Source organism: Thunnus maccoyii, chromosome 7 (assembly GCF_910596095.1).
Source record: "Thunnus maccoyii chromosome 7, fThuMac1.1, whole genome shotgun sequence".
In the NCBI taxonomy this organism is placed as follows: Eukaryota; Metazoa; Chordata; class Actinopteri; order Scombriformes; family Scombridae; genus Thunnus; species Thunnus maccoyii.
The window spans coordinates 1,444,170-1,470,540 of NC_056539.1; the positions used below are offsets into that span (position 1 = coordinate 1,444,170).

A 26,371-nucleotide genomic window follows, 5' to 3' on the forward strand; every position below is an offset into this window, starting at 1 on the left:
TACTGTCATGGATGGACTCACCAAGCCAGGTTTCGGTGAAACACAGGCCAGAAGATCCTGAAAAATCCCTGTTCATTCTGTTTATGAGCTGCAGTTCATTCATCTTGCTGGACAGAGAGAGGACATTCAGCAGATGTAATGATGAGATTGGTGTTTGGAATCCCTGCTGTTGCAACTTAACCAGCGCTCTGGCGCGCTTCCGTGGCCTGCATCTCCTCCAAGCTCCATAGAGAGCTGCTGCTCCTCCAACCAAACTCTCAGAAAAAGAATCTGGGTGTGTGAAGACTGGTGAAAAGGTTTGTGGAGTGAACTGTCAAGTATTCAAAAGTTCTTTACGGAAGACCACACAAATAAACAAAAACAGAAAAAATAATAGAGAGCACAATAGGCCGCCATCCACGGCGCCATCTTTAATGCTACTCCACAGACATGAGACTGGTATTGATCCTCTCATCTCACTTCCAGAAAGAAAACTAATAAGTATATTTCCTAAAATGTTACACTATTCCTCTGAATTAATAATTTGTGAAATCAAATGATGTCCTTCAAGTTACCAGCAATAAGTTAACACCTGTGATAGCTTTGTCCACTGGACACTCACTATGGATTTAGTAGTCTGGTTTTGAGGTTGGATGTGGATATTTGCAGATTTTGGCTGTAAAACACGATGTTCAAGGGCATATTTGTTGAAAGTGAAGGTGCAAATTAGATAAACTTAGAGCATGATTTGGTATTTTGAGGGCAGAAATTATTAATTGGAGGGAACAAATTATGTAATCCAGTTGTTCTAGATGATATGGCAGTGACTGCAGCAGGTCGTTATGGCAACAAAAGCATCAGTACATAATGTATTTCAGGCGTCAACTTTTCTAAAAATCAACAAAAAATACAACTGACTGATTCTGTATGTATCAGTGATGAGGACAGTCAATATGTATCATGCAGGTCAGGCAGGTAACACAAACAGAGGAATGAAAAGGTCATTGTGATGTCAGTTGTTGTCTCAAGGTAATATTAGGATTGGATTTGTCAGGTCTGGCATTTGTATTGCAGGCGAAGCTGCAGGTGTGTGAGGGGTTGAGAGGTGAAGCACTGAGGGAGGATTATGCTGAGGGGAAGATCAGTGGGATTTGCAGAAAACACACAAAAACAAACAGACATGCTAAAATGTACTCACACGCCATGATAAACAAGACACACATGCTTGCAAGTGCTATCAATTGAAGCTGATACATCTGAGAAAAAAATGCTTGAAGATATCTGAGAGAAGCTGGCATGGCGGTGTGATCCTGACAGTGAAACCGAAACAACTAGCATCTGTCACTTCACATCATCGCTGTCAGAAAACACAGACATGTCTGAGGCAAAAGCATGTTTTACACAGCAGGAGGGATGTACAGAGGCAGGTCAATAGCTTAGGAAGAACAATGGGGGTGAAGTGGTGTAAGAGCAGACAGAGACACTAACCTTTCTTGTTTGCTGCGTCCACAGAAAGCAGGAAACAGTGAACATGGGAGCGAGAGAGAAAGGATTAATTTACATTGTCAGCAGCAGGAATGCCACCCAGTGTCGCAGTGAACAGGAAATACACCTGACAGAGAAAATTAGACCACCTTACTACTATCACCCCGCCATGTGCTCTTTATCTGATCCACAGCCAGCTGAGCAGCTTTTTCCCTCCAGCTCCTCACAAATTCAGCTTACACGTCTTCTTTCATTACTGTTTAAAGTGCCATGTCTATCAGTTTGACACTTCAATATGTCAGCACCAAATGAACTCTGATACTGTACTGCAATTACCATGAACAAATAAGAGCATACAGGAGACGACAGGCAGTGTTATTAATCTTTTTATATTAATTTACGTCTTTTTTAGACAAATACAGTGACCGGGAGTTAACCTGGCTTCATGACTCTGCTCTGGTTCCAGCTTTCATACTTCTGATATGTGACATGGAAGCATGAATAAAGCTTTCTCCCTTTATAACTATAGACCCGAAACTCTTCTCTCTCATTAAAGTCAAATATCCAGCCATCCATTAGCTCTACCACTTGTTCTTTAGAGGGTTGTGGGTGGCTGGAGCTGATCCCAGCAGACATGGGCATGGTGAGAGGGTGAGAGGCAGAGTACACCCTGGACTGAAGGTTTAATCAACTTGTCCTGACTTAACCTTAACCTGCATGTTCTTGGTGTGTGGGAGGAGAGAAGGACATGGAGGAGACCCACATAGGCACTGTGAGAACAGGCAAACTCCACACAGAAAGACGTGGCAAGAGACAACTACCACAGCTTGAGGCTGAAGCCAATGTGGAAGTACTCAGCTCAGGGACTCACACTGAGTCGGACTGTTGTCACAATGTTTCAGTAGGTGTAATGTTACTTGATTATGATGTTAGCCTTGTTGGCACAATTTAGCTAAAGTAGCCCAAGTCTGCAACGCTAGAATTCCCAGTGATCTTGTGTTAGCTTGGGTCCGAGATAGTGGGTCGTGTTTCCAGAGTGTGAAAGGTGACACCCTACACTCCTTATTTGAAAGGTGAAAAGATGTTGCTGAATATAAGCAGCAACTCTGGGCTTCAAACCTCCGTTGCAAACCAAAAGGTGATGTCACATCTTGCTACGTCCATCTTTATATGCAGTCTATGGTTCCAACCCAGAACCTTCTTGCTGTTAGGCGACAGACACTGCACCACCGTCACACCCAAAGTCAAACATACTGTTCAAAAATAAGAATAAAAAAGCAGCAGTCTCTAATGTGTTTTTTTATGTTTATCATAGTAAACATCTAACAGGGTTATGTTAAAACAAAATAACATTTTACATTTTTGCTAACCTATACTAAAATGACAGCAGATGCTGACTTTTTTACCCGGGACCTGTGCTATATCATCATGTATGTAGCCATCAAGTGCATATATGAATACTCTCCAGTGTCAGTGTGGGGTGCAGCTATGTTGCAGTTCATGGACTGGAAAATGTGTTGCCAGCCTACATAATGTGCATGCAACAACTATATTTCCTCCAAACTGTATTTGACAAAACCATTTAGTATAATATTTCAGTATTATAGATATTTAGTATTATATATAGTATTTTTTAAGAGACAAGGTTGTAACTGCATAGGTTTTGTCAACAATGAGCTGTGAGGAGCTTTTGTGATTTCTGGGCTGTATTTGGTGCTATACCAAAATCAGGGGAGAACTGTTCAATATTTTGTGCTGCCAGTGAATAAACAGGTTGACTTATTCAGCTGTTGGCCTTTCACTTGTTCCAGTAACTGCCAGCAACTGAAAATGTATGCTGTGTTTGAGTAGAAGGAACAGTACCCTCCTCCCCCTGTATTGCACCTTATCACAGATCGTCTCATCCACTGTAACCATTATTAGTGTTAACTTGATTATGTGTAATGTGTACAGAAATGTTAAGCATTCAGAAATAAGCTCTGCACTCATTGATATAAGTAAGTATGTGAAATTGCATCACTTTATTGATTTCTGTGTCTCTGCCTCTCCTCATGCCAACAAATTGGCAACTTTATCCAAAGAGCAGAGCAGCTCTGAATGCTCCCCAAAATCCAAAAGAGTCTAAACCTGAATTGAAAAAAGTTCACCTGCCTTCAAATGTGTTTATAGAAGCAGAGTGAGCTCAGGACGCCTTGCTAACTTCTTTTCCACCAAATATTGAAGAGATCTAACACAATATAAATGGAAACACAGGGAAAAATTGACAGCCAGTATTATTCCTTTCCTATATTTTATTTTGTATGTTAATATCATTTTAACTACATCTGAGTTAATGCCAGGTTGGTGAGCACATTTTTATTTTGCTGCGACACTACAGGAAATATGTCTTTTATCTCCTGCACTGCACTTTACACACTATTTTAATGCAACCAGGTCATATTTGGTGGGAAAGCCATTGGATTGCTGCTTCTCTAGCTATGATAAATGGTGTTTATACTCTTCATAATGTCCAATTTGCCAGGGTAGAGGAGGAGAAAGAAGCAAATGTGGTCTTAGAGGACAGGTTTGTATTTTTCAAGTCTATCTTAATACAATACTCACTTCTACACATGTACAGTATGTTGAGTTATTGGTCAATGCAATCATTCCTTCTATCCATATTGGCCATAAAGAGATCCTTCCAAGACTCAACTCTAATTGATGGGGGACAAAATCCACAGTCCTAGTTTGGTGAAAAACTAGATTCTAAAGTTCATCTGAAGCTAATATGAGGAGCTTCAGATGCATAGATAAGAGGATATCTTCCAATGTTTGCTGTCTTTTTTGTTCTGTTTTCTTTATTATTCAGTCTTTGTGTTTTATCAGACTGTGTTTCCTCACTGAGCCACAAGAGCAACAAATAGAACTCCACACATGTAACCTTGAACACTTCTCTACTGGGGTATATCTGTCTGTGTATCTTTTTGTGAACTTCTCTGAAAAACAGAAATGGAGTGTGTTGTGTACTAGCTAGAGCTAATCTGTTAGCTGTGTTGGCCATTTGTGTCAATTAAACATGGACTGTAGTACCTTGTGTAATCCAGTTGCAACAACAAATCTATATGAGACTACCAGGAAGTATAGCTTACCTCCACCACAAAAAGGACAATAAATGTAAAAGATCCCCAACTGAATAGAACGAGGACTGTAGATTTCTTCCCCCATCTCTGACAGTAAAGTCATGTTAGGAAGGATGACTTTATAGCCAGTATGGGGAGGAGATCACAGAGACCAATAACCCAACATACTGTCCTTTAAGATTCCACATTTTTCACAAACCCTATTGCTGCTTCTTCTCCTTGGAAAATTGGAATGTATGAATTTGAATATATGAAAATGATAAACACCATTTATCATAGCTAGAGAGGGAGTAATCCAATGGGTTTCCCACCAAACATGACCTGATTCCTTTAAAATTGTGTGTAATAGACACTAATATATATATATATATATATATATATATATATATATATATATATATATATTCTAAAAAAAAATGTTCACCAACCTGGCATTAAAAATAATATATGAGAAAGAATGAATAATGGCTCTCAATGTCCTTCTGTGTTTCCATTTCCAAAATATTTTCTGTATTTGTTGGAAAATAAGTTAGCGGTCCCAAAAAAAAGATATGTGATTTATGGGGATAAAAGATCCAAACAAAGTTTGATCTTTTAAGAAAAGCAAATGAATGGAGATACTTTCCTCATAGGCTCCCCAGTACAAATATTACTTAAAAAAAACAAACAGATCAAGAGAGAACAAGAGAAAAAGGAGGAATGAAAAAAAGAAAAGAAACAGGCATTGCCACTGGAGCAGAGCAGTAGCCATATGGAAGCCCCTCTCAGCCTAGTCAGCAGCTCCAGATGTTTGACCCACGCAGAGGAAGCACGAGCCAACTGTTAGCCTGGAAGAGCAGGGCTGCAGGGCAACTCACATCGCCTTCCTCCCATATGTCATGGAGGACCTTTGCCTTCAAGCTGGCTCTGCCAAGATGAATGTCTGTCTTTACTCTTGAAAATACTGACTCTTGTAAAATGTTCTTGTCATCTGCTATGCTGAAGAAAAGGCTCCAGGTCTTTCTCTGGGCTGTGCTAACATAATCGTGTAGCTAGATGATGTGAGGAGGAAAACAATGAACATACACTGCCTTAAAGGTACACACAAACTATTGCAGTCTTTTTTTTAAATAACAGATGACACTAGGAACATTGTTTTGTTAATTCTACTGTTATATTTCTCTTAGAATAAGTTTAGAATAAAGAGTGCAAACATTTTCACAGCTGATGAATGGGGTCAATATTAGTCCTCTATCCAAGAGTGTAGGTTTGGTTAATAAAACCAACACATACTTGAAATGGCATATAGGAGCCTTGTTTAAAGCATCTTATCATTTAACATAAGAGCTTGGTATGGAAACTTGAGCGTAAAGTGCAAAAACAAGCTCTCCAAAATTGTTAACATTGCAGTGAAGGTGATTGGCAAGTCACAAAAACAACTCTGCAATATATTTGACAGTGCTATACACAGGAAGGCTAAACATATAACTACAGATACCTCACACTCATTACACTCAGAGTTTAAACTGCTCCCATCTGGACATCCATTCATGGCCCCCAAAGGCCAGCCACAACATATACAGGAGGTTATTCTTTATGCCATAAGGGCATTGAAGAAAGAATGACTGCATCAGGGATAACTTGTTATTATATAAGATTTGCTCTCTGGTATTATGTATACCTATCTGCTGCTCCCCCGATTTGCACATGTTTCATGTTTTTTAATGCTTTGTTGTGCTATGTGTAATGTGTGTGCTTTTACTGTACTTTGGGAGAAGCCAAAGAAAAATTTCCACTAAGGTGGACACTGAAGTCTATCTATCTATCTATCTATCTATCTATCTATCTATCTATCTATCTATCTATCTATCTATCTATCATCTATCTGCTTAATCACCACAGTGTTGTTTTTGCATTGTCAGCACTGTCTTCTGCTGCCTCATATTTCATTGATTGCAAGTCAAGCATATTTTTAGGGGAATATTGACTTTAACTCAAAGTATAGATTAAATATTTTTATTTATTACTGGGGATGGGATGGACATGTCCCCTTCACTTTTCAAAATCCTTCTTTTGTCCCCTTCACTTTTATAGTTAATTTTCCAACTTAAATCTCTAAACAGATTTAAACTTCTGACTGTCCAGTTTCCAAAATCTAGATGAGAGAAGACAGGAGTTGATAAAAAAAATTGATAAACTCACCTGAGTCTCCTTCAACTTTCACCATGCACTCACAGCAATAAACTTAATCTATCAGTTCTACATCTGCAACCTGAATTGACTTTTGAATGCAGCTGTGTCGTGCTCTGACACCATTGTGGTAGCCACAGATGATCCACTGCCATTGTAGCCAGTGTGCCGATGTCCACTGGACGTGTGAGTGTATGAGATCTTTTCTCCACTTCGATATCTTTAAAAGCCAGGTCTATTTTTGGCAGAACAGTAAAGGGAGACAGGGAGACAGATTTCCTGCTGCTAATATACACTTTTCAGAAAATACAGGTGCAAGACTGCGTGGGGTAGTACAGTAATTAAAGTGAGTACAGCCGCAAAACATCTGTAACCACATCTAAATGAGCTGCAAATGTGTTCTCAACATGATGTCAAACACAAAAAATGACGAAAAGTATTCAACTGTAACTATACTGTAGTGCACATCCTCCACACCACCACATTTCACTGTGATTGTACCTTATATGATTACATGTGACAAATAAATTTGATTGATTGATTACATTTGGAGACTTGTCACTTGTAACATGCTTCCAGTGGACATTTGAACAGTGACAGAGACATGAGAGCTGCAGACCCAGTATGCGATGCAGCCGCATCCAGTGGTTACCAGGGGTTACACGATATTTTGTTCAAGCTCCATAAAGGTACTTGTTTTACATTTTAATTACTAGTATCTACTAGTTAAACATATAATTTTATGGGGAATTAAAATGGAAAAACACTTTTATTTCAAAAGAATATTGGCCATCACTTCCAAAATAACAAGTATCTATCATTACAAATCCATATCAGTTGATCTATAGGTACTTTTTTCACAAACATTTGAGAGGAACAAAGCTAAAATACAGTTGTATGATTCATATGTCTGTCAGACTCACCTCTTGAAGAGTAGAATAGCAATGACGATGATGATGATGAGAATGACTGCCAGTACTGGACCCATCACCCACAGCATCTCTGGGTCCTCAGTGTGCCGGGCCATCCCACTGTGGAGCTTCACCATGATGGATTCAGAGAATGGGCTGGCTGCAAACGTCCTCTGCTGCAAAACACCAGAGGATGATCCACAGTCAGTTCACACTCACTGAGTTGTACATAATACTACAGTTCATAGAACTATGCTGTACTTCATGGGGTTGAGGACTGAGGCAATAAAATGTGATCATTCCAAACTTTGCCCTTTGTTAACTTATATATAAAAAAAAACAGAGATCCTGAAAACCTTTGGATGGATGATAAGTGATGTAGCCTGTTAACGCCTGTGTTTCTAACATGGCTGAAGGCCCTCTACCACTGTGCTCCTGCATTGTTGTTACTCCATCTTACCCCAACCCCCCAGTGACTAAAAATTAATGGATGTTATCTCTCACTGTGTCCTTGACAGATGGCTGAGGTGTCGTCCAAAGAGAGAGAGAGAGAGAAAGAAAGGTAGAGCAGTAAGTCCAGCAGTTCAGAGTGCAGCAGGTGGAGGTGAGGATGGTCTTGATATGGAAGTTAATACTGAGGTAAATGCAGCCAAGCACACACTTAAAGGATAGTATGCTCAGGAGGAATGATTATGGCAAGAAAAACAGGTGTCAGTGTTCATTGGGCGCCTGACTATTGTTTTGAGACAGAAAAATTGTGAACCCATCCTTTAAAGGCCCCATGAATAAAGAAAAGTTGTCTATTATTCCTTTCTATTACAGTAATCAGATACAGTGTGCATGAATAAAAGCCTAATTGATTCATTTTTTGTAATAATCAATTTTCAGTTATATATAGGCCTAGTGTATACCTAAATTTAAGTACCACAATCTTGTAAATCCCATTTGCACTAACAGTCACTAATTGTGTGATGTCAGTAAATCCAGCAGAACACATAATCAGCCTCTGTTAACATGTCTCCTCCTATTATTTGTGTGATCCTCCCTTAAATACATATGCAATTAGAGACAGGCTCATCTCGTAAAAGCTCGCTCAAATGACATGCAAACTATGACTGCTGCTGCATCTGTTTGATAAAACACTGAATGTGTTTGGAGCAGAATGTGTCACATCCGCACCTGTAAAAATTTGCAGTAAATCTTGCCCTCAGTTCACAGGTCACCCTATCTGCATGTACGACTTCTACACTCACACTGTATGATTCCATTGACTGGTCACCACATTTTGTCCACTGACAATTCCAAAAAAGTTTCACTCAGGAGAGGGAGAGGAGGAGCCGAGGAGGATAGTGAATCAAAGGTGAGACAGAGGCAGGTTGCTGTGCTGCTGTGGGAGTGTACGGCTCATTGTGAAGAGTCTCCACTGAGGCTAGGGAGGATGGTAGAAGCACAGCAGAGGATATGCCTCAGCAACATCCTTTGAGGATAAATCCAATAATGCCGACAACCTCACAGCAGTGGATACCTGAGGCTGGGCCCCGTCTGTTTCCCTGCCATCATTAAACAACATGGCAGCCTCTTCTTTAAAAAAAAACAAAACACAGAACGAGCTCACACTGCTGCTAGGAGACACAGAATACACCAGAAAGTGTTGGGCTGAGCCAGTTGAATTGTAATTAATCATTATTAATCATTCGCTTAGAGGATTAAAGAGATTCAAGTCTATTGTCTTTGTTTGATTTTTATCAATACTATACAGACCTATATTGTGTTGGAGTTTGCAGTTTATGTTTGAATTATAACTCAACAGGATAATTCTGGTTTATTAGATATTTTGTAATATTGTATTATGTTAATTGCTGAGATCTGGGAGCACAGCCACATCTCTAATCAGAGTTCCATAGGTAAAGAAAGAAGCAGTCAGATGATCCCTCCTTACCTCCTACCTACCTCACTTATCATGTACTCATAGTTTTCCTGTGCAATGGGAGATTATTAATCATACATTGCAGATAATGTAATGATATAGATAATATGGATAAACTGGCTGGTTTGTTTACAGCCTGTCATCTGGCAAAAAGTGGACTTTGCTGAAGGAGACCACTGTTCACCTCCTGTTTCCAACCATGAGTTGGGACAGTTTTTTAAAAACCGTAACTATGATTGTCATGGTGTTTACTGTTGCCATGATGAAGAAGTTTGCCTAACTTTAATGATGTAGTAACTTACACCATGTTTCAAGTGATCATTTTAACCCACACCATGATCTTTCCCTAACCCTAACCAATGCACTTCAAACTTCGTTCTGGAGTGCATTGTGGAATATTAGAAAACGCTCCTATGGGTCATTCTTGAGTGCATGGTACAAATGACCTATGTGGTCGTTTAATTATGAGCATGTGTTGGATCATATGACTGTTGGTATTTCTTGCCCTGTCCAACTTTGATATAACATGTCATTTTCTCAGATATCAGCAATTAACTTGACTAGTACAATGTTATCATAACTGATTATAAATGGCCATACATTGTAGCCAAATCTATGAAAATAAGAGTCATGTTGTAATAGCTAAGAAAGGTGCACCTGAAAATAACAAAAATAAATATATAAAAGAGTACTCCAAGTGACTAATAGCCCAGTCAGAGTGATACAGTGATGCAGGTAAAACCAGCATCTACAGCTGTGACCCTCCATCACAACCCTCCTCCTCTGCTGACAGTGACAACCAGAGATTAACCTGTGACTGCTGACTCATATGAGTGCATCCAATGTAGGTTGAACATGTATTCAAAACCCACGTCATACACACATCTGCTGTATGAAAGGTGTACAGTAAGTTGGGGGACTGGTATGAAATAGATTTTTAAAAATGGTCAGAATGGAAGTATAGATCCTTGGTCCTATTCTTTTCTCTGTGTATATGCTTCCCCTGGGCCAGATAATCAGTCGCTTTAGTTGTATAGCCTATCATTGCTATGCAGACGACACTCAGCTATATTTTTCAGTAAAAACAGATAATTTTAGCAACCTAAACACTCTCCACAGCTGTTTAGCTGCGATAAAGGACTGGATGTATGTCAACTTTCTTCAACTAAATTCTGCTAAAACTGAGCTTCTCATTTTTGGCCCTGAAAATGCTGCTAAAGGCATCATTCAGCATATTGGCCCACTTGCCCCCTATGTCAAAACTAACACCAGGAATCTTGGCATTATATTTGACCCTAAATTGAAACTTGAAAACCATGTCGATAAAATGATTCAATCCTGCTTTTTTCAACTCAGAAACATTGCAAAAATCAGATCATTATTGTCGGCCTCTGACTGAGAACATGTCATTCATGCCTTCATCCCCCCCCCCCCCCCCCGATTACTGCAATTCCCTTTTCACTTGCTTTAGCCAAGCTGCCCTGTCACGTCTTCAGCTTGTACAAAATGCAGCAGCTAGGCTATTAACTAGGACTGGCCGTAAATCTCACTTCACTCCTGTTTTAGCCTCACTGCATTGGCTACCAGTGAAGTTCAGGATTGACTTCAAGATTCTTTTAATCACTTATAAGGCCTTACACGGTTTAGCTCCTGCCTACATTTCTGAGTGACTACAACCTTATTCTACTGAGTGGTCACTTAGGCCAAAACCTGTTGGCCATACCACGTGCCAAACTGAAAACCAAAGGTGACTGTGCTTTTGCTGCCCTGGCACCCAGACTTTGGAACAATCTCCCCACTTCCATCAGATCAGCTGAGTCTGTTGACTGTTTCAAAAAACACTCGAAAACCTATTTTTTAGAATGGCTTTCCCATAACATTCAATAAATTCAAGTGTGTGCTCTGGCTGATGACTGTATACTTGCTGTGTTTGTATGTGTGGGATGTCTGTATGTGTTCTTGAATATGTCTTTTATGGTTTTCTTGTCCTCTTTTCTTTGTGTGACAATGTCAATGTAAAGCACTTTGTAACCTGCGTTCAAAAAGGTGCTATATAAAGGTTTACTTACTTACTTTTCCAAGTCAGGAGTTATTTTCTCAGACTTGACAAAGCTCCTCTAGAGCCACAGAAGACATATAACTGTTTTCTCGGGCTAGTTGTAGGAATAGTGCTCCCCATGACTTGCAAATTAACTTTGACATGTAAAACCAGTGGAGTGCCCCTTTAACATCGTAAAACTGCCGGGTATCAGTTTGTAGCCAGTAGATTAGAACTTTTACATTTGTCTAGAACCCCTCTGAGGGTCCTTGGATAACTCCTGTGGTGCAGTGTGTGGAGCATCACATCATTAGAAGATATGAAAGTATCATTGCATAATTAAGTTTCAAAGAAAACAATTTTAGTTCTTTTCCTTAAAAAATCTTTCCATCTTGATTGGTTACTAGCAGTGCTGAAGTGTAAGCAGTTGGATATTGGCAACATAATAAACATTTAATAGGAGTTAGGTGGATCAATTTGCAAAGTGTAATTCAATTCATGTAACTGTGCTGCTTGTCACTTTATGTTCTGTGAGACAAGTGCAGTAAGTTGGACTGTGTTAGTGAATGAGACTATAAATATTCCTGTAAACCTGATGGAGCTCCAGCTCAACAAGGCTAAAGCAGCTCCAGTTCTGGCTGCATCTCCTCTGGGTGAAAGCTGTAAACACCATTGAAGTATGCTGCTTGTTAAAACAATGTCACCCAACCACTGACTTTGCTTCCTTATTGATTTATAATTTAAATACATTTTTTACACACTTTTTCATTCTTACATTCATTGTTGGTGCTTGTGATATCAGGGCTGACAGCTTTAAATGAATTATACATGAATTTTGTCGCTGTACGAGATTTGTTGAACATTTGTCATGTTGTGGAAAGCTGGAATGAAACAAATGCATTTTGACATCTCATAGTCTGAGACCTTTCCAAACACATCAAACTATACAAAAACTTACCATAAATCTACACATTTGGATGGGTGCAAAGGTTTACTTCCCACATGGAATTCATAATCACCAAGCACTTTAATCTGATTGAATCTTCCATACTTTGCCTTGAAAATCCATATAGACTACGTAATTAATGCATCCTAAATATCCTACAGGAAACTTGATTTAGAATCACGTACTTTCATATAGGAATTAATGTGATGTGCTGTGCAATTTATTTGAAGCTACACAAAATATGAAATAAGAGCTACATGAATTTTCTCATTAACTATTACTTTCTATTAGATGCAAAAAAGAGGGAAGACCATGGAAACAACAAAGCCATGTAGCTTTGGTGCATATGACAGTACACAAACATGGCACACAGTGTGAATGTAAATTGTATGTCTGAGCAAGATGAGCCAATTCATACCTTGAACAGAAAATCAAACAGACCATCATGTTTAACCCAATAAGACACTAAAGAGAAAGTCTGTTTGTGCTGAACCCTTATCACGTTATACCTGACACTGACACCAGTTTATGTGTCACACATTCTAAATTAATTCATCAACCCTATGACTGACAAGACGAGATCTGCATTATGCTGCACATTCAGCATAATGTACATTTCTACCAATTCCATCAGTGCAACAGCACAGCCATGTCACACCTCTGAGTTTAGAAATACTGTTTTCATTGAATAATTTATTCTAATTACTTCTCCTTTCCTTTTTTGCAATCACTATTATGCTATCGACAATGAACCTCAAGACTTCCTGTACACATTTCACACTAAAAGTCTAGCAGGAAATGCCACATGAGCTGCTGGAATGCTTTTAAAAATGGCAAAGTGAAAGCAACAGTAACAGAAAACAGTATTTCTGAAACTCAGAGCAGCAGAGTGGTGACTCTTATGTTGTACTGATGGAATTAGTGCTGTAAAGGTAAAAATGGAGGAGGTTAAGTTTACATTAACAACAAAATAATACAGGACCAAACCAGAAAACAGGGAGGCTTCTTACTAAAATATGATGAAGCATACTCATAAAACAGCAACATAATTAAGCAACATTACATGAGAGGGTGTGCTTTGCCTTTATTGTTGGCACGACAGTGATGCGGTCAGTTTTGTTTACCCCTAATCAGTTCAGTTCAATCCAGTTTCACAAATATAAAAGAAAGACAACTGAAAACTCCGTTCCGGGTTTTCACCGCAGACACTAGCAAAGCAACACAGTACATAAAATAAAGCCAGCAGAAACGTCAGATAGGTCGGACCACCGTGTTTAACTATATATCTTCAAATGTAACAGTTACGGCTGAAAATGACAACAGCAAAAAACAAGTTTGCCAGGTCCACATATCTCTGCAATTCAAATCAACCACCAGACGTCTACCCAGAAGTGACTGTTGTTGTTAGCGCAACGTCACAGTCTGTAGTTCTGATGAATGGCAGAGTAATATTTTTAGTGATGAGGCTTTTTTCATTTGAGCACGGCTAAGTGTGCTGCCATGCTGATTTGAGCACGTTCTAAATGTCTAGTTGATCAGTCAGATTGCTTGGTCAGAACTACGTGTTGTATAATTTGAAATAAATACACAACTCTAATGTATATATGTTTCATTTAACATATCACAACAGATAGGTTTATCTGTGATAAGGTACTGTAGATGTTGGAAAGATGCTGTACCTATGTACATACAGTACCAGTCAAATGTTTGGACACACTTTCCCATTCACTTGAATGAGAAAGTGTGTCCAAACTATTGACTGGTACTGTATGTACATAGGTACAGCATCTTTCACAGTACATTGAAAAAAATAAAAAGGAAGTACTATTAGGATGAGAAATAAGAGCTGACTGGGTAGATTACACAGAGCAGACAATATGATCCAGTGAGAATGTGTTGTTGTGAAAAATCAATATTTTGCTCCAGAAATCATAACAGATTATTCAGTTCATCACCCTAGGTGCTCTCTCACTCACAATCATCCTGCCATCTTCAATATCTTATATCTTTCCCAAGTTATTCTTCATGAAGTTGACATCACTTTTCTCCTCTGGCCATGACACATGATACAGCTGTTTATCATCACTGGTTTAGGTTATTAATGAGGGCTCATTTCAAACACTTTGGGGCATCTCAACTTGCTTATTCAAATAACAAGGCCAAAGCTTTATGGAACTGTATTTAAAATGACTGTAATAATCACTTTAATCATCTAAATGTGGTGCTTCCACAGATGGAAAGTATTATTTAAGAAGTGCCTGGGTCATAACAATAAATGCATCTGATATTCTCTGGTGCTTTTGAGCATTAGACACATTACGAAAGCTTAAGCTAATAAAGTTTATGGAATCAAATGACAGGTTTGGCTCCTTTTGTGATCAATCTGCTCTGTAGTTTTCCTCCATGATGTGATGTACAACCATACACTGCAATGCTTATATCGGGGGGGATTGGGAATTAGGAAAACTGGTAAGGCATTCTGGTTGAGAAAAGTTGAGATTATTTTACCAATTTCCAATTGTGCCAACAGTGCAGCAATCTGTTTAAACATATTCAACATCCATTTTTAGAAAATTCCTGGCACACTGCAAACAGCACTGGCAACAAATAACTTATCTCAACCCACAGATGTAAGCATAAATTAATCCTGATGCTAAATATGAGACTAAATGATGTGTTAAGACAAATGTTTATGTAGTGCCCCAGAAGATGCACATTCTTTTGATTTTAAAGACTTTGTGGATCTGACCTGATTTAATGATTTTTGATTAACAAGAGAAGGGTGTTTATCAGTAACTAAGTACTTTAGAAGTGTCTTGTGGAGTTGAGAAGGCCATTGAGAGCGAGCTCTCTTTTACAAGGATGCCCTGATTACAATGCAAACATAAAATGTAAGAAACAATAAACATAATCGGCAAATATAAAAAGCAAATAAGAACAGATAAGGAATATAAAATATAAGAAACAATATACAACAACAATATATAAAAGCAATAAAACACATAATATGAAAACATATTAAGGCAATAAAAGGCAATGTATGCACATAAAAGTTAAAGCTCAATTAAAACACACACATTCACACTCCTGTATGTTAGCTAAAAGAGATTCAAAATGATTAAAAGGAATTAGCTTGTCCTATTTACTGTCCTCTGCAAGTTGTTCCACTTGTGTGGAGCGTAATATTTAAAAGCCAATTTCCCAATCTCAGTGCTAAGGCGTGCGTTGATTTTCTAGGACCAAATGGTGTTGGGACCTAGTGCAGTGTGAAACTGAACTATAGCTAATAAGACATGTAAGGTAGCCAGGATGTTAGCCACGGAGAGCTTTGTATATAAACAGAATGCAGTGTCGTTCTCTTCTCACAGCTAACGACTGCCACCCAACTTTCTGATACAGAATGCAACGATGAGTTCTAAAGCCATCGTCAGTTATGAACCTTAGGGCGGAATGTTAGACTGCACTGAAAAGTTTAAGAGTAGGAGCAAGAGAGTGCATATAAATGACATCATCATAGTCCATAACTGATAAAAAGGTTGACTGAACAATTTACTTTCTATAATTCTGGATAATACATGCCTTATTTCTGTAAATGAATGCCAGTTTTGCTTTTAAAGACTTAGTCATTTCATCAATGTTTTTTGAAGTACAGATTATCATCTATCCACAAACCAAGGTATTTATAAGAAGATACAATCGGTGTCCCATTCAAAGTAGTAATATTTACTTCAATGGTACTGTTAGTCAGTTTTTTAGAAAACAGCACACATTTTGTTTTATCTGAGTTTAAGAGCAATTTAAGATCATTCAATGTACTGCACAGAAATCAATATGCAAGTTTTGAACCACCCAGGCGACTGAGGGTTCTATTGTATAGATAATGGCATCATCTATGTACAGATGAATTGTGCTGTTTGTCACTTTTTCACCTAATTCATTTATGAAAATAATACCTAAAATGGAACCCTGTGGCACACCATTGTTAATACTCCTAAAGCTTGACAGATAGCCATCAGCCACAACAGCTGAGTTCTACCACTGAGATCATTTGCAAACCAATTAAAAGACTTTTCATCAAATCCAATAGATTCCAGGTGTTTCATAAGAATTTGATGGTTGACAGTATCGCAAGCCTTAGATAAATCAATAAAAATGTGCACAAGCATGCAGGTGATGCAACAGAGATTCTGATTCCTCACTCATTTCATGATTGACATTTGGTGCTGATAACATGTCTGTTATGCATCAAGGATACACACGTTTTTTGAGAAACCTTTAACACCATATACAGGTGTATGGTGGAGTGTGTTGAAACACTATAATGTGTGGATTTACCTCATTGATTAATGTATTCATGTTTATATTGGCTTGTCAACGTTCAAGTTATGGATTGTAGCTTTAATGAATACTGATATATTATTGATATTCTGCTCTCTCTACCTTGACTGAGTGGTTTGCAGCCCAGTCTCCCTAAGAATTATTGGATGATTCCATTCAAACCACCAAGTCCAGTGCCAACATTCAGAGCCAAAGAAGATTATGTAGCCAGTTGGAAAAATAAAGGGTTGGAGGTCAGGGTAGTGGATGGAAGTGGAAGCACATCACAGACCTTTGATTACTGTTCGGCTTTTCATTCATCATAACAAAAATCTTTCTCTACACTTAAATGTTCAATTTACCTAAATTGTATTTCATCTAATTGGAACAAAAACGCTCATACTACTTACATTTTGATTTAAATCAGAATCTTTGAGGCTATATTTAGTGGGTTATTATGCTTTTGGAGAAACTGAAACAGAATGTAGCAAAGTATACCCTGGTATAGTCTGTAAAACACAAAAGCATCTACTTAGAATGACCATGATAAATAAAGTTTGTTGTGAAGCTTTCATTAGGGTGAGTCCCTCCCTGGTCTCACACACACTGCCAAGCAAACTATTAACTGAGACAAACTGCTGCATTTCCTAAAGAAGTATGAGCGTAGCCAACTTTTCCAACTTGGTTACAAATAGTCTATAGAAGAAATCTTGAAGCCTTAACAGCTAAACGGTGTGGAGCTTGATAACATGTTCAGCTCATCTGTCTCCTCAGCTCTTTCAGCTTTCTTTTCTCTCTAGTTCTTTTTGGCACTTTTTGCAAAGTGCTGCCTACAGCTCAGAAAACTTTTTTTTTTTTTTAAATGACAGTTTCTGCAGCTTTTAGACACAGCAGAACCATATTCTAAAGGATATTTAGATAATCTCAGGGGGGAAGTTTGGAGGTGATCAATCTAAGCGGCACTACCCGATAGATAGTAATCCTTCAGGGGTGAAAAATGTGCTGCTGCTACATCTGCAAGCTGGAGAGGGCATGGGCTGGGCAAAGATGAAAAGTTGGTTTTAATAGCAGTGGGAGGATGAATATTTTTCTTTCGTTTCTTGTCTATAATCTCCCTTTAAAAAAGAGGAAGCAACTGATAAAATAAGCAGAAACAATGTGTGATTCTAATGTATTTTGACAGCTCTGTTATTTCCCTGAACTCTGAAGATTTCCACCTCAGCCTGGGCTTTCCGCTCACAGCTCATCTATCTGTAACAAACTGGAAGCCATCCAGTAGGCTCAGTGTGTTTCACACAATCCCCAGTCCTTTCTGTACCGCCATCCTTCTCTCTTCCTTTCTGTCTCTTCTCCTCAAAGTTCAGCATCCCTCTTCCTCCTACATCAGAAACCCATTCCAGTATCTGAGCCATCCTCTGTCCAATCATTGTAGCATTTCTCGCCTTCTCAAGTACGTTTGTGCATTTCCCTCAGGTGCCCCCCAACCCACCCTCCTACCAATCTTATCCCCACATTAAGCTCACTCTCTTTTCTCTCTCCACCTCTCACTCTTCTGCTCACCTCTCTGTCACTCCCACAGGGCTCTGCATTCAGAGGAAGCTGCCGTTCACTCTGTTACCCCCCCTTTCCTCAGCTGTAAGTGATCACACTGTTTATATGGCATTTTTCTATTATCCAATTTCACACGTCCCAGCTTGTTTACCAGCAGTGGGGGCCACAGAAAGCCGCATTGCCCTTTTGCTTTAGTCTCCAGTCCCCTCTTTCTTTCTTTCCTTCTTTCTTTCTTTCTTTTCCTTCCCTCTACCCTTCTCCTCTTGCCTTTATGCTGCCAGCAGCTTTGCAGTAGCAATAAAAGCTAAGCTTACTTCCCCTGTTTTCAATGAATATGATTAGGTTTCTATTTTTATATGGGCTTGAATCACATTCATGTCATTTACTGAATCTGGGCACTGCTGCTCTGTTCCTAACACAATGAAACAAGTATTGTCCAAGGCTACACACTGATAACAAAAGCTGTAATGAGGGCAGAGCAGAGCAAACTGAGGTGAAGAGCAGGAACGCTGCATGTAAGTATAACATCTTGTGCTTGAATGACCTCTGAATGTTAGTTTAAGTGAATTTTCCTGGACGGATCCACACTAAACTGTCTAAACATGTTAAAACGAATATGCACCATTCACCATGAACACAAAATAGAATAAAATAATAATGGCTTTAAAGGGTAATTACACACTAAATCGTTTTTTTTAAACCTGTACACATAATCACATAGGTTTGTGTTGGTATAAGTTAATGCAGGTGATTTTTCCAATAATACACATATTGAGTGTAAAATCAATCTTATTTCTTATTTCTGTCAGCTTTGATTTGAAAATTCAGTTCAACAGAATTCTCTGACCCTCGCTAACCGTGATGTAATAGACAAGACTCTGAGGTCTAGTTCAAGGCTAACTGTATCCTCAGTTTGTGCCTCTCACACAGAGCTGCTGGTAGCGTTAGCAACTCTGATAAGAGACGGCAGAGAGGAGATGCTGTACTACTCAGGGAACTATTTTTTGTGGCAGTAAACACAACACATGCGCCCACCCAATAACTAACCATGCTATATTCAGAGCTTAACATGATATTGAGGGTTGATGATGGTGATGTTAACCACGATAAACAGCAGGGCTACGGCTACATACTGACACTCCCCCACAGACACACACCTCTTGTAGTAGAGCCTCTCCTAGTAGAGCTGCTAGCTCAGCTACAACACAGGTACCACACAGAAACTTTTACAAAGGGTCATGAATGTTCTTCTAGTGACAGTCAAAGCTCCAGCGGACTCTCAGTGTTTCCAGTGCGGGCACGGAGAGTCTGACAGCAGCTGCTCATGGCTATTAGCTCTGACAACCAGCTCTACATCTATTCATGCTACATTGAGTAGTGGTCAGTTGGTGACCCCTTATCCCCCCCCCATCACACACTATGTAGCACAAGGCCATGCCCCCTACAGTCATTGCCCTCCAGTCCTCTGCTGCATTTTTCAAATATGCTGGGAGGGAGGGAGCAAGCAGAATTTGAGTGTGTATTTCCTCCCTTTAAAACTAGATTTGAACTCAGTGCACCACTAAAAGACAGCCTCTAAGATTTTGTAATAATGGAGGTGTCTATTGTGCTTTTAATGGTGCACACAGTGTTACCAAAGACATTTGCAATTAATTGAATTACCACAAACACCCCATGGTGAACCTGTAGACTTTGGGCCCATAGTGACTAGAGCCCTGTGGCAGTAATCCAGCCTTGATAACATTCTCTTTAATGTCAACGAACATTACAAGAAATGTGTGAATTAAGTTAAAGCAGCTACAAATTTTGTGTTTGACCAATCAGCAACGTTCAGTACACCAAACTTCACCCCAATGGTTCCAGGGCCATTAGAAAGTAGGACTCCCAGAGCAGGGATTCTTTTGGCACCAGGAACTATGGCTGAGGAACTAAATTTTCCTCATATGGTCCCTTGGCCCCTAGAAAAGTTCCTGCAGTAGGAATGAGATACAGCACAGTTCATCTATGATGTGCAGTGCAACGCAAGGGTGATTTAGTGAAAAATGTATACAAATTTGCATTTGGTGTCAACATCTCAACATTTCCTACACCTCCCAAACTGACCCACCTTATAGAAATACTTTCATTTGTTGTCTTAGCTATAGTTAGATGACACAGACCAATATTTCATCTCTATACTTTAAGTTTGGGCTAAATTAAGCTAACTGGAAGAAGGGTAAAATGCTAGGGTTAGGGTTAGCTCCATTAAATGTAAAAAAAACAACCTTACATAACCTCCAAAGGTGACTTCTTTATCTGTTTTATCCTGTATTTCAAAACTATTTATTGAATAATGCAACAAATGCTAAGTGTGGTCTTGACATTGGGATTGACAATTCTTTTTTTCACTTTTGATGCAGGTTAGCAGTTTTGCATTTCTCCCAGTCTTTGTGGTAGCCAGTGCCTCGTCTAATGCTGTCCCTGACAATGATATGAATTGGATTGATATGCTTATTTTTTTTTTTTTTAAAAAGTTCTATAATTGGTTTGACATTTGTTTAATTAAAAAAGGTCTTGGAGGAAAGTAACCCTCACCCTCAAAATTCACTTCCTGTGTGTTGAGTGGCCAGCTAAAGATTCCCACATGCCCTGCAGACTGATTTAGAAAGTTGTTATGCCTACAGCTGTAAAACTTCTGAATGACATTTGATATTTGCATGTTTTCAGTGGGTTTGGATGCATTTCTAACATTTTAAAGGTTTAGTTTCATATTTATTTCCTATTTTAATGGTCTTGTTCTTAGGAGTGATTGAGCAATTGTGTTTATTGTCTCATTTCTGAAATTCCACTACTCTAGGAGTATGTTATAGTGTGAGTATTGTAGTCTTAGCCTCTCCGTCTTTCATACAGTATGTCCTCATATGCGACCTGTCTGACTTGTGTCTCTTATGTTTTTTGCTTTGCACGGACGACCAAACTTTCCACTCTTGGTGATGAATTAATAAAGTTATGGAAAATTAATAATTATAACTATCGATGCACTTTCAAACGGCAAAATATGTTTTATAAATATGAATATGGTATGGTACATTAGCATTAGATTTTAATGTCTGTCAGCACAATTTAAGTTGCATTTATAGCTGCTGGAGTCCTGTAAACACTATGCCTGTTTAAAGCTAAAAGTCATATCTGCCAGAAGTCATATCTGCTATTTTGGACCAAAAGCCCTCCCTCAAATCTGAACACATTTAAATGAAGCTGCCATGAGGGCAAATGACTGATCTCAGGAGCAAAAGCAGATGAAATTAGAGAGGCAGTCTGAAGACGCTATATTCTGGAAGCAAGATGCCTGTGAGTGACAGCATGGATAAGGGCCTCAGCGCCTGAGAGATATACCTGCAGATGCATACATGACTCAAGGACATGATTCGCATCACTGCAACGTGCTTGGCATGTATGCACGGCTGCCTGGGGGCTGCTCATTTGTTCCGCAGATTGAAAACACTGGGGATGGAAAACAATGCCATTCACAACAAACTGCTCTGTTTACTCAGAATTACAAAGCCTGTGTAGAATGTATGGGATGCACACTGCAGTCTTAAGTATCAGAATGTGACCCACAGGGTAGACATGAAGTTTTAACATAGTTTTATGAGATCTATTCATCTGATGATTTTAAAAGGCCACGAATGCGGAAAAAACAGCAATAGATCTGCATATTAAAAACCCATCCACGTTGCCTCAGCCATTTCCTCATCCTCTGGTATAGTTTTATGATTTATTAAAGGGCAAGATGTGTCAAGTGCAGCCTTGGTGTCGGTGAACTTTTCCTGACACTGCACTGCTGCATACAAGTCAGATTGTAACTTACAGCTTAATCCAGTCTGCTCAACTTTGCCATCATCTCACTATAACAGCTAGCTGGGGCCTGTATATTTATAGGAGTGCAGAAGGATTGCATGACTTAAAAAATCTATGCTAGGTTGGCAGGATGGTCAGATCCCTTCTGGAAATCCATTTGTATTATTACCAGAGCTTGGTTCTGCCAAGGCACTATTGATCAAGGGCACCAAAACATTATAGATTGGAGAAATAACAAGAACACATGTACATATATAATGCAGTCCAGTACAAAAACAACAACAATACAAACTGTGGTACTGTTAAGGCCAATTCATGGTTAATGTGTCCATGCCGCGCTAGAATTACAATAGCCCTACCTAGAAATTACCAGATGTTTGGCATAAATACTATTGTTTGTTTGCTGTATTTGGCACCTCTCGTTATCTTCTCTGCACTGGAATCAACTGTCACATGAGGTGAAGTAACATTAAATTGTCATTCAGTTTGTCTTGGTAGCTGGCAGCATAACTAGTGAAAATGATGGAGCAGAGGCAGAGAGGGTGAGAGAGTTACCTGTACAACAGCTGAAGTGACCACATGTGATGGTGCTGCTCACTCCTACAGTGCTGTTAGCAGCCAGCAGCCAGAGGAGGAACCCCCACACCCAGCTTTGATAATGTTCCCCCTGAAAACTCCATAGCTAGCAAAAGAGCTTCATTCAGAGCTAGTAGGAGCAGGATTGTCTTGAATATTCTGTCACTTAAGATCAAATTTTTTTGTAGGCATCTGCCTGCCTTCTGTCTGTACTTGGCTGCTATCTGTAACTGTAGGCTTGACTGACACTGTGCTGTGCTAGAAATAAAACTGGACTTCACTGCAAACAAACAGACCAAACTGTCTGCGCCTGCTTAAAACCATAAAACTGGTTCACCTGAGCAGTGAACGAGTACAAATGAGTACAAAACATCTCAGTAGATAAATATAAAATTAGATCATAGGAACATGAAAATAATTAAATTATAAAGATAGATAAATCAAAGGGAGTGAAAAAAAGTATAGCCTAAAGTTGACCGTCCCTGTCCCTGAAGATGTATAGGCAAGAGAGATCAGTTACAGCTCAATAAAAGGCAAACAAATAGCAAGTAGAAAAAAAACATAAGTGCAATCTATTATGAGGTACAATACCTCAAATTGATTGTTTTGTATAAATATATGCACCATTTTTGTTCTTGTTTGCTAGCTAATATTCAAGATGACTATAGGTACTGTCCATGCCAATACATAATTAGTCTTTTGCACTCAGCACACTCTTGGTGATTAAGTTTCATATCATTTTTTCTAAACAGACATCTTGCCTAGTGAAGCCTTTACATATATATAAATATATATCTCGCAATGATGGTATCATCCCAAAACCCCAAAACCACATGGAGCAGGGACCAATCCCTGAGCTACCATGCTGCCAGACTACTGAAGCTTTAAAATGTATTGAAGGTTCTGCACATCATACCCTTCTAAATACAAAGAGGTCAGTAAACAAGTAAATGGCACTCACAGACTCGTGGTCCGTCAGGTCAGCCAGGACAAAGCAGCGGTACTGCTGCTGCCCTGGGAGGGGTTTGTTGTAGTAGCCATTGTATTTCTTCTCGTCACCAAGAGTGAAGACATCAGGCAGAGCGTCCAGCTTGGCAGCAATATAGGGCTGCAGGAAGTCCTGGCTCTGTCTCTTCTTTCTCTGCAGACTTCTGTCAGCACCGGCCTCCAGGAGCTGCCAGGAAGACGACAGAACAAGACACTTTGGAACAGGCAGACCATGAGGTGGTATTACTGTGGAACATAATAAACTCTTAAAAGCTGTATACCCTTTAATCAAAGCTCCAGCCTGTGAAAATAGTCCCACATATTATACATTTTCTGAATCTATATTGAAACAACAAACATACTGTATATTATAACCACATAAACCAGATGATGTATATAGGGATTGTCAGATGACAGAAATTCCCCTCAACTCTCATCTATTCCTGAGTCTTGACAGAAAAGTATGACTGTATGTGCTGATTGATTCAATAGTATGTTTGTGAATATTAAGTATTTCTAATCTCATGATTTGATATGTAGATATAATTCCCTATTTAAGGATCAGCCCAGTCTAATTTGTAATTGAAATAAACTATAATAGGTTCCCTCTGCAATGTAATGAAGTTTATAGATTGATAAACAAAGTTCAGGAACAAAGACCACACGTGCACATCCCATTTCTGCACAATAGAGTATTTAGGCACACCTTATCCATTCCTCTCCCTTCTTGTCTCAGTTTGCAAGTCCCTCCTACCCTAACCCCTTTTATTAACCATTCTCTCTCCTTTGTTTGAACACAGGAACAGGGGACTTTATCCAGCCAAAGGACTGATAAGACAGCTCCCCCACTCAGAGTCTCGACCTTCCATCAGCATACTGTGTTTGGGTGTACTAACTATTGCACTAATGGAAAAGGTCCATGGACACACATAAACATAAGTGCATTAAAGATTCAACAGTTTAAGCTGACAGTATGCTTCATAAGAAGTGCTTGTCAGATTATCGAACAGCTTCGGAAACCCCCTCCCCAACACCTTTCCAACATCGGAATTCGGGACTGTGGGGGGGGGGGGGGGGGGGGGGGGGGGGGGCTGTATCAAACCATTGCATCATTTTTACATCCAGAGTCCACTAATAGCGGGTGTGTCAAATTTGTGATTTTGGGCAATATAAATAAAAATCAACTTGACTTGATTTAATGGACAATCTGATATTCACATCAACTATATGCAGTGATCTCCTAGGTGTGTGGAGGTGAGAAAGTGAGAAAGAAGAAACCTCTCTCCAACTCTCTTCTTTCATTCTCTACACAACTACATCTATCACTTTTGATGTGTACTAACAAGTGAAACAACATGAATACCTTCTGTGAGAAACTGTGTGAAAATGTTCATTGTAATATCCATATTTAACAGATTGTCACCCCTTCTTTGAATCATAACACAATGAACACTGCCTTCACCTCATATGAACTAGTTCTTTTCTAGCATAACCCAACACTTTCCATTCCTACCTTACTGTACTGACTGAGCTGTAAACCTGACAATCATATTGGTTTAATTGATAAACCCTGATTCAATATCTTAGATTCAAATAAATTATTATTTTATTATTATTTTGTATTTTATTTTCTGTTATTTAAATTTTTTTCATACCTCACTTTTCTGTTATTACCTTATTTTGCTATATTGAGTTTTTATCTATTTCTAATCCTGCCTCTGGTGTTTCCTCGTTGCAAATTGATGAGATTTATGATAGTGTTTCCTCAGTTCCTGTTTTTTGAGTGCTTTATTAATTACAAAGTCATTTATCGCTTTGTGTGACGATGGGGACTGGAGGTGGGGTGGGGGGGCTATTGTATGAAAAGTGCTATACAAATAAAGACTGATTGATCGATCGATTGATTGATTGATTGATAAAATAGTAGTTTAAGGGTATTTATTTTCAGTTAGCAGCCTTTTGATGGAAGATTACTACAACTTATTCTAGTGTGAAGAAATGTATAAAACTGGATCATCCTCATTCTAAGAAAGGTGCATGTAGGAGGATACCAGAGACTTTATGATTAGAGAGGACTGAATTTCCTACGTTTGAAGGCCTACAGTGACATTCAAGGGGAGTACAGCGGGTCATGGCTTCATTAGAGAGGCTCTGCTGTTCCTTATTCTGTCCAAGTATGTGTGCCTGTGTGTGTGAGTGTTTGAGACATCTTTCTCCACCACCTGCTTCCTATCTCCACTTTATATCATCTTAGAGTCAGCCTTACGTGGCACCCATCAATGTTCAAGGTGACACTGACATACAGAGAAAATTGTCACTATACTCATTGGAGAAGCTTCAATCACACACAGACCACATCTGCAACCTTTTTTTCCAGTGTCTTGACAGCTCAAACAAAGACATTTGTAAAAAAGAGCAACTCAGTTTATCAACCAAACTACAAAGACTTGAGATTTGGCCTACAGAAAAAGGAAACAGAACAGAATGCTTCTGTTTCAGACCTCTTTACTCAATATCCTCTATGGT

General features: G+C 39.0%; 1 protein-coding gene across 12 annotated transcripts in view; it reads right to left on the minus strand.

Moving 5' to 3' along the window:
- Positions 1 to 26,371, minus strand: part of ptprfa (protein tyrosine phosphatase receptor type Fa) — a 380,682-nt gene that overhangs the window by 48,876 nt on the left and 305,435 nt on the right. For 7 of the 12 annotated variants that reach the window (XM_042417113.1, XM_042417103.1, XM_042417110.1 and 4 more), the window contains 3 exons: positions 23,820 to 24,032; positions 7,676 to 7,839; positions 1,468 to 1,479 (listed from right to left, as the gene is read on the minus strand). In XM_042417113.1, the coding sequence (XP_042273047.1) occupies positions 1,468 to 1,479; positions 7,676 to 7,839; positions 23,820 to 24,032 (389 nt within the window). The remainder of the gene's footprint in view (positions 1 to 1,467; positions 1,480 to 7,675; positions 7,840 to 23,819; positions 24,033 to 26,371) is intronic. The other 5 variants (XM_042417112.1, XM_042417111.1, XM_042417108.1 and 2 more) reach the window with 1 other exon arrangement.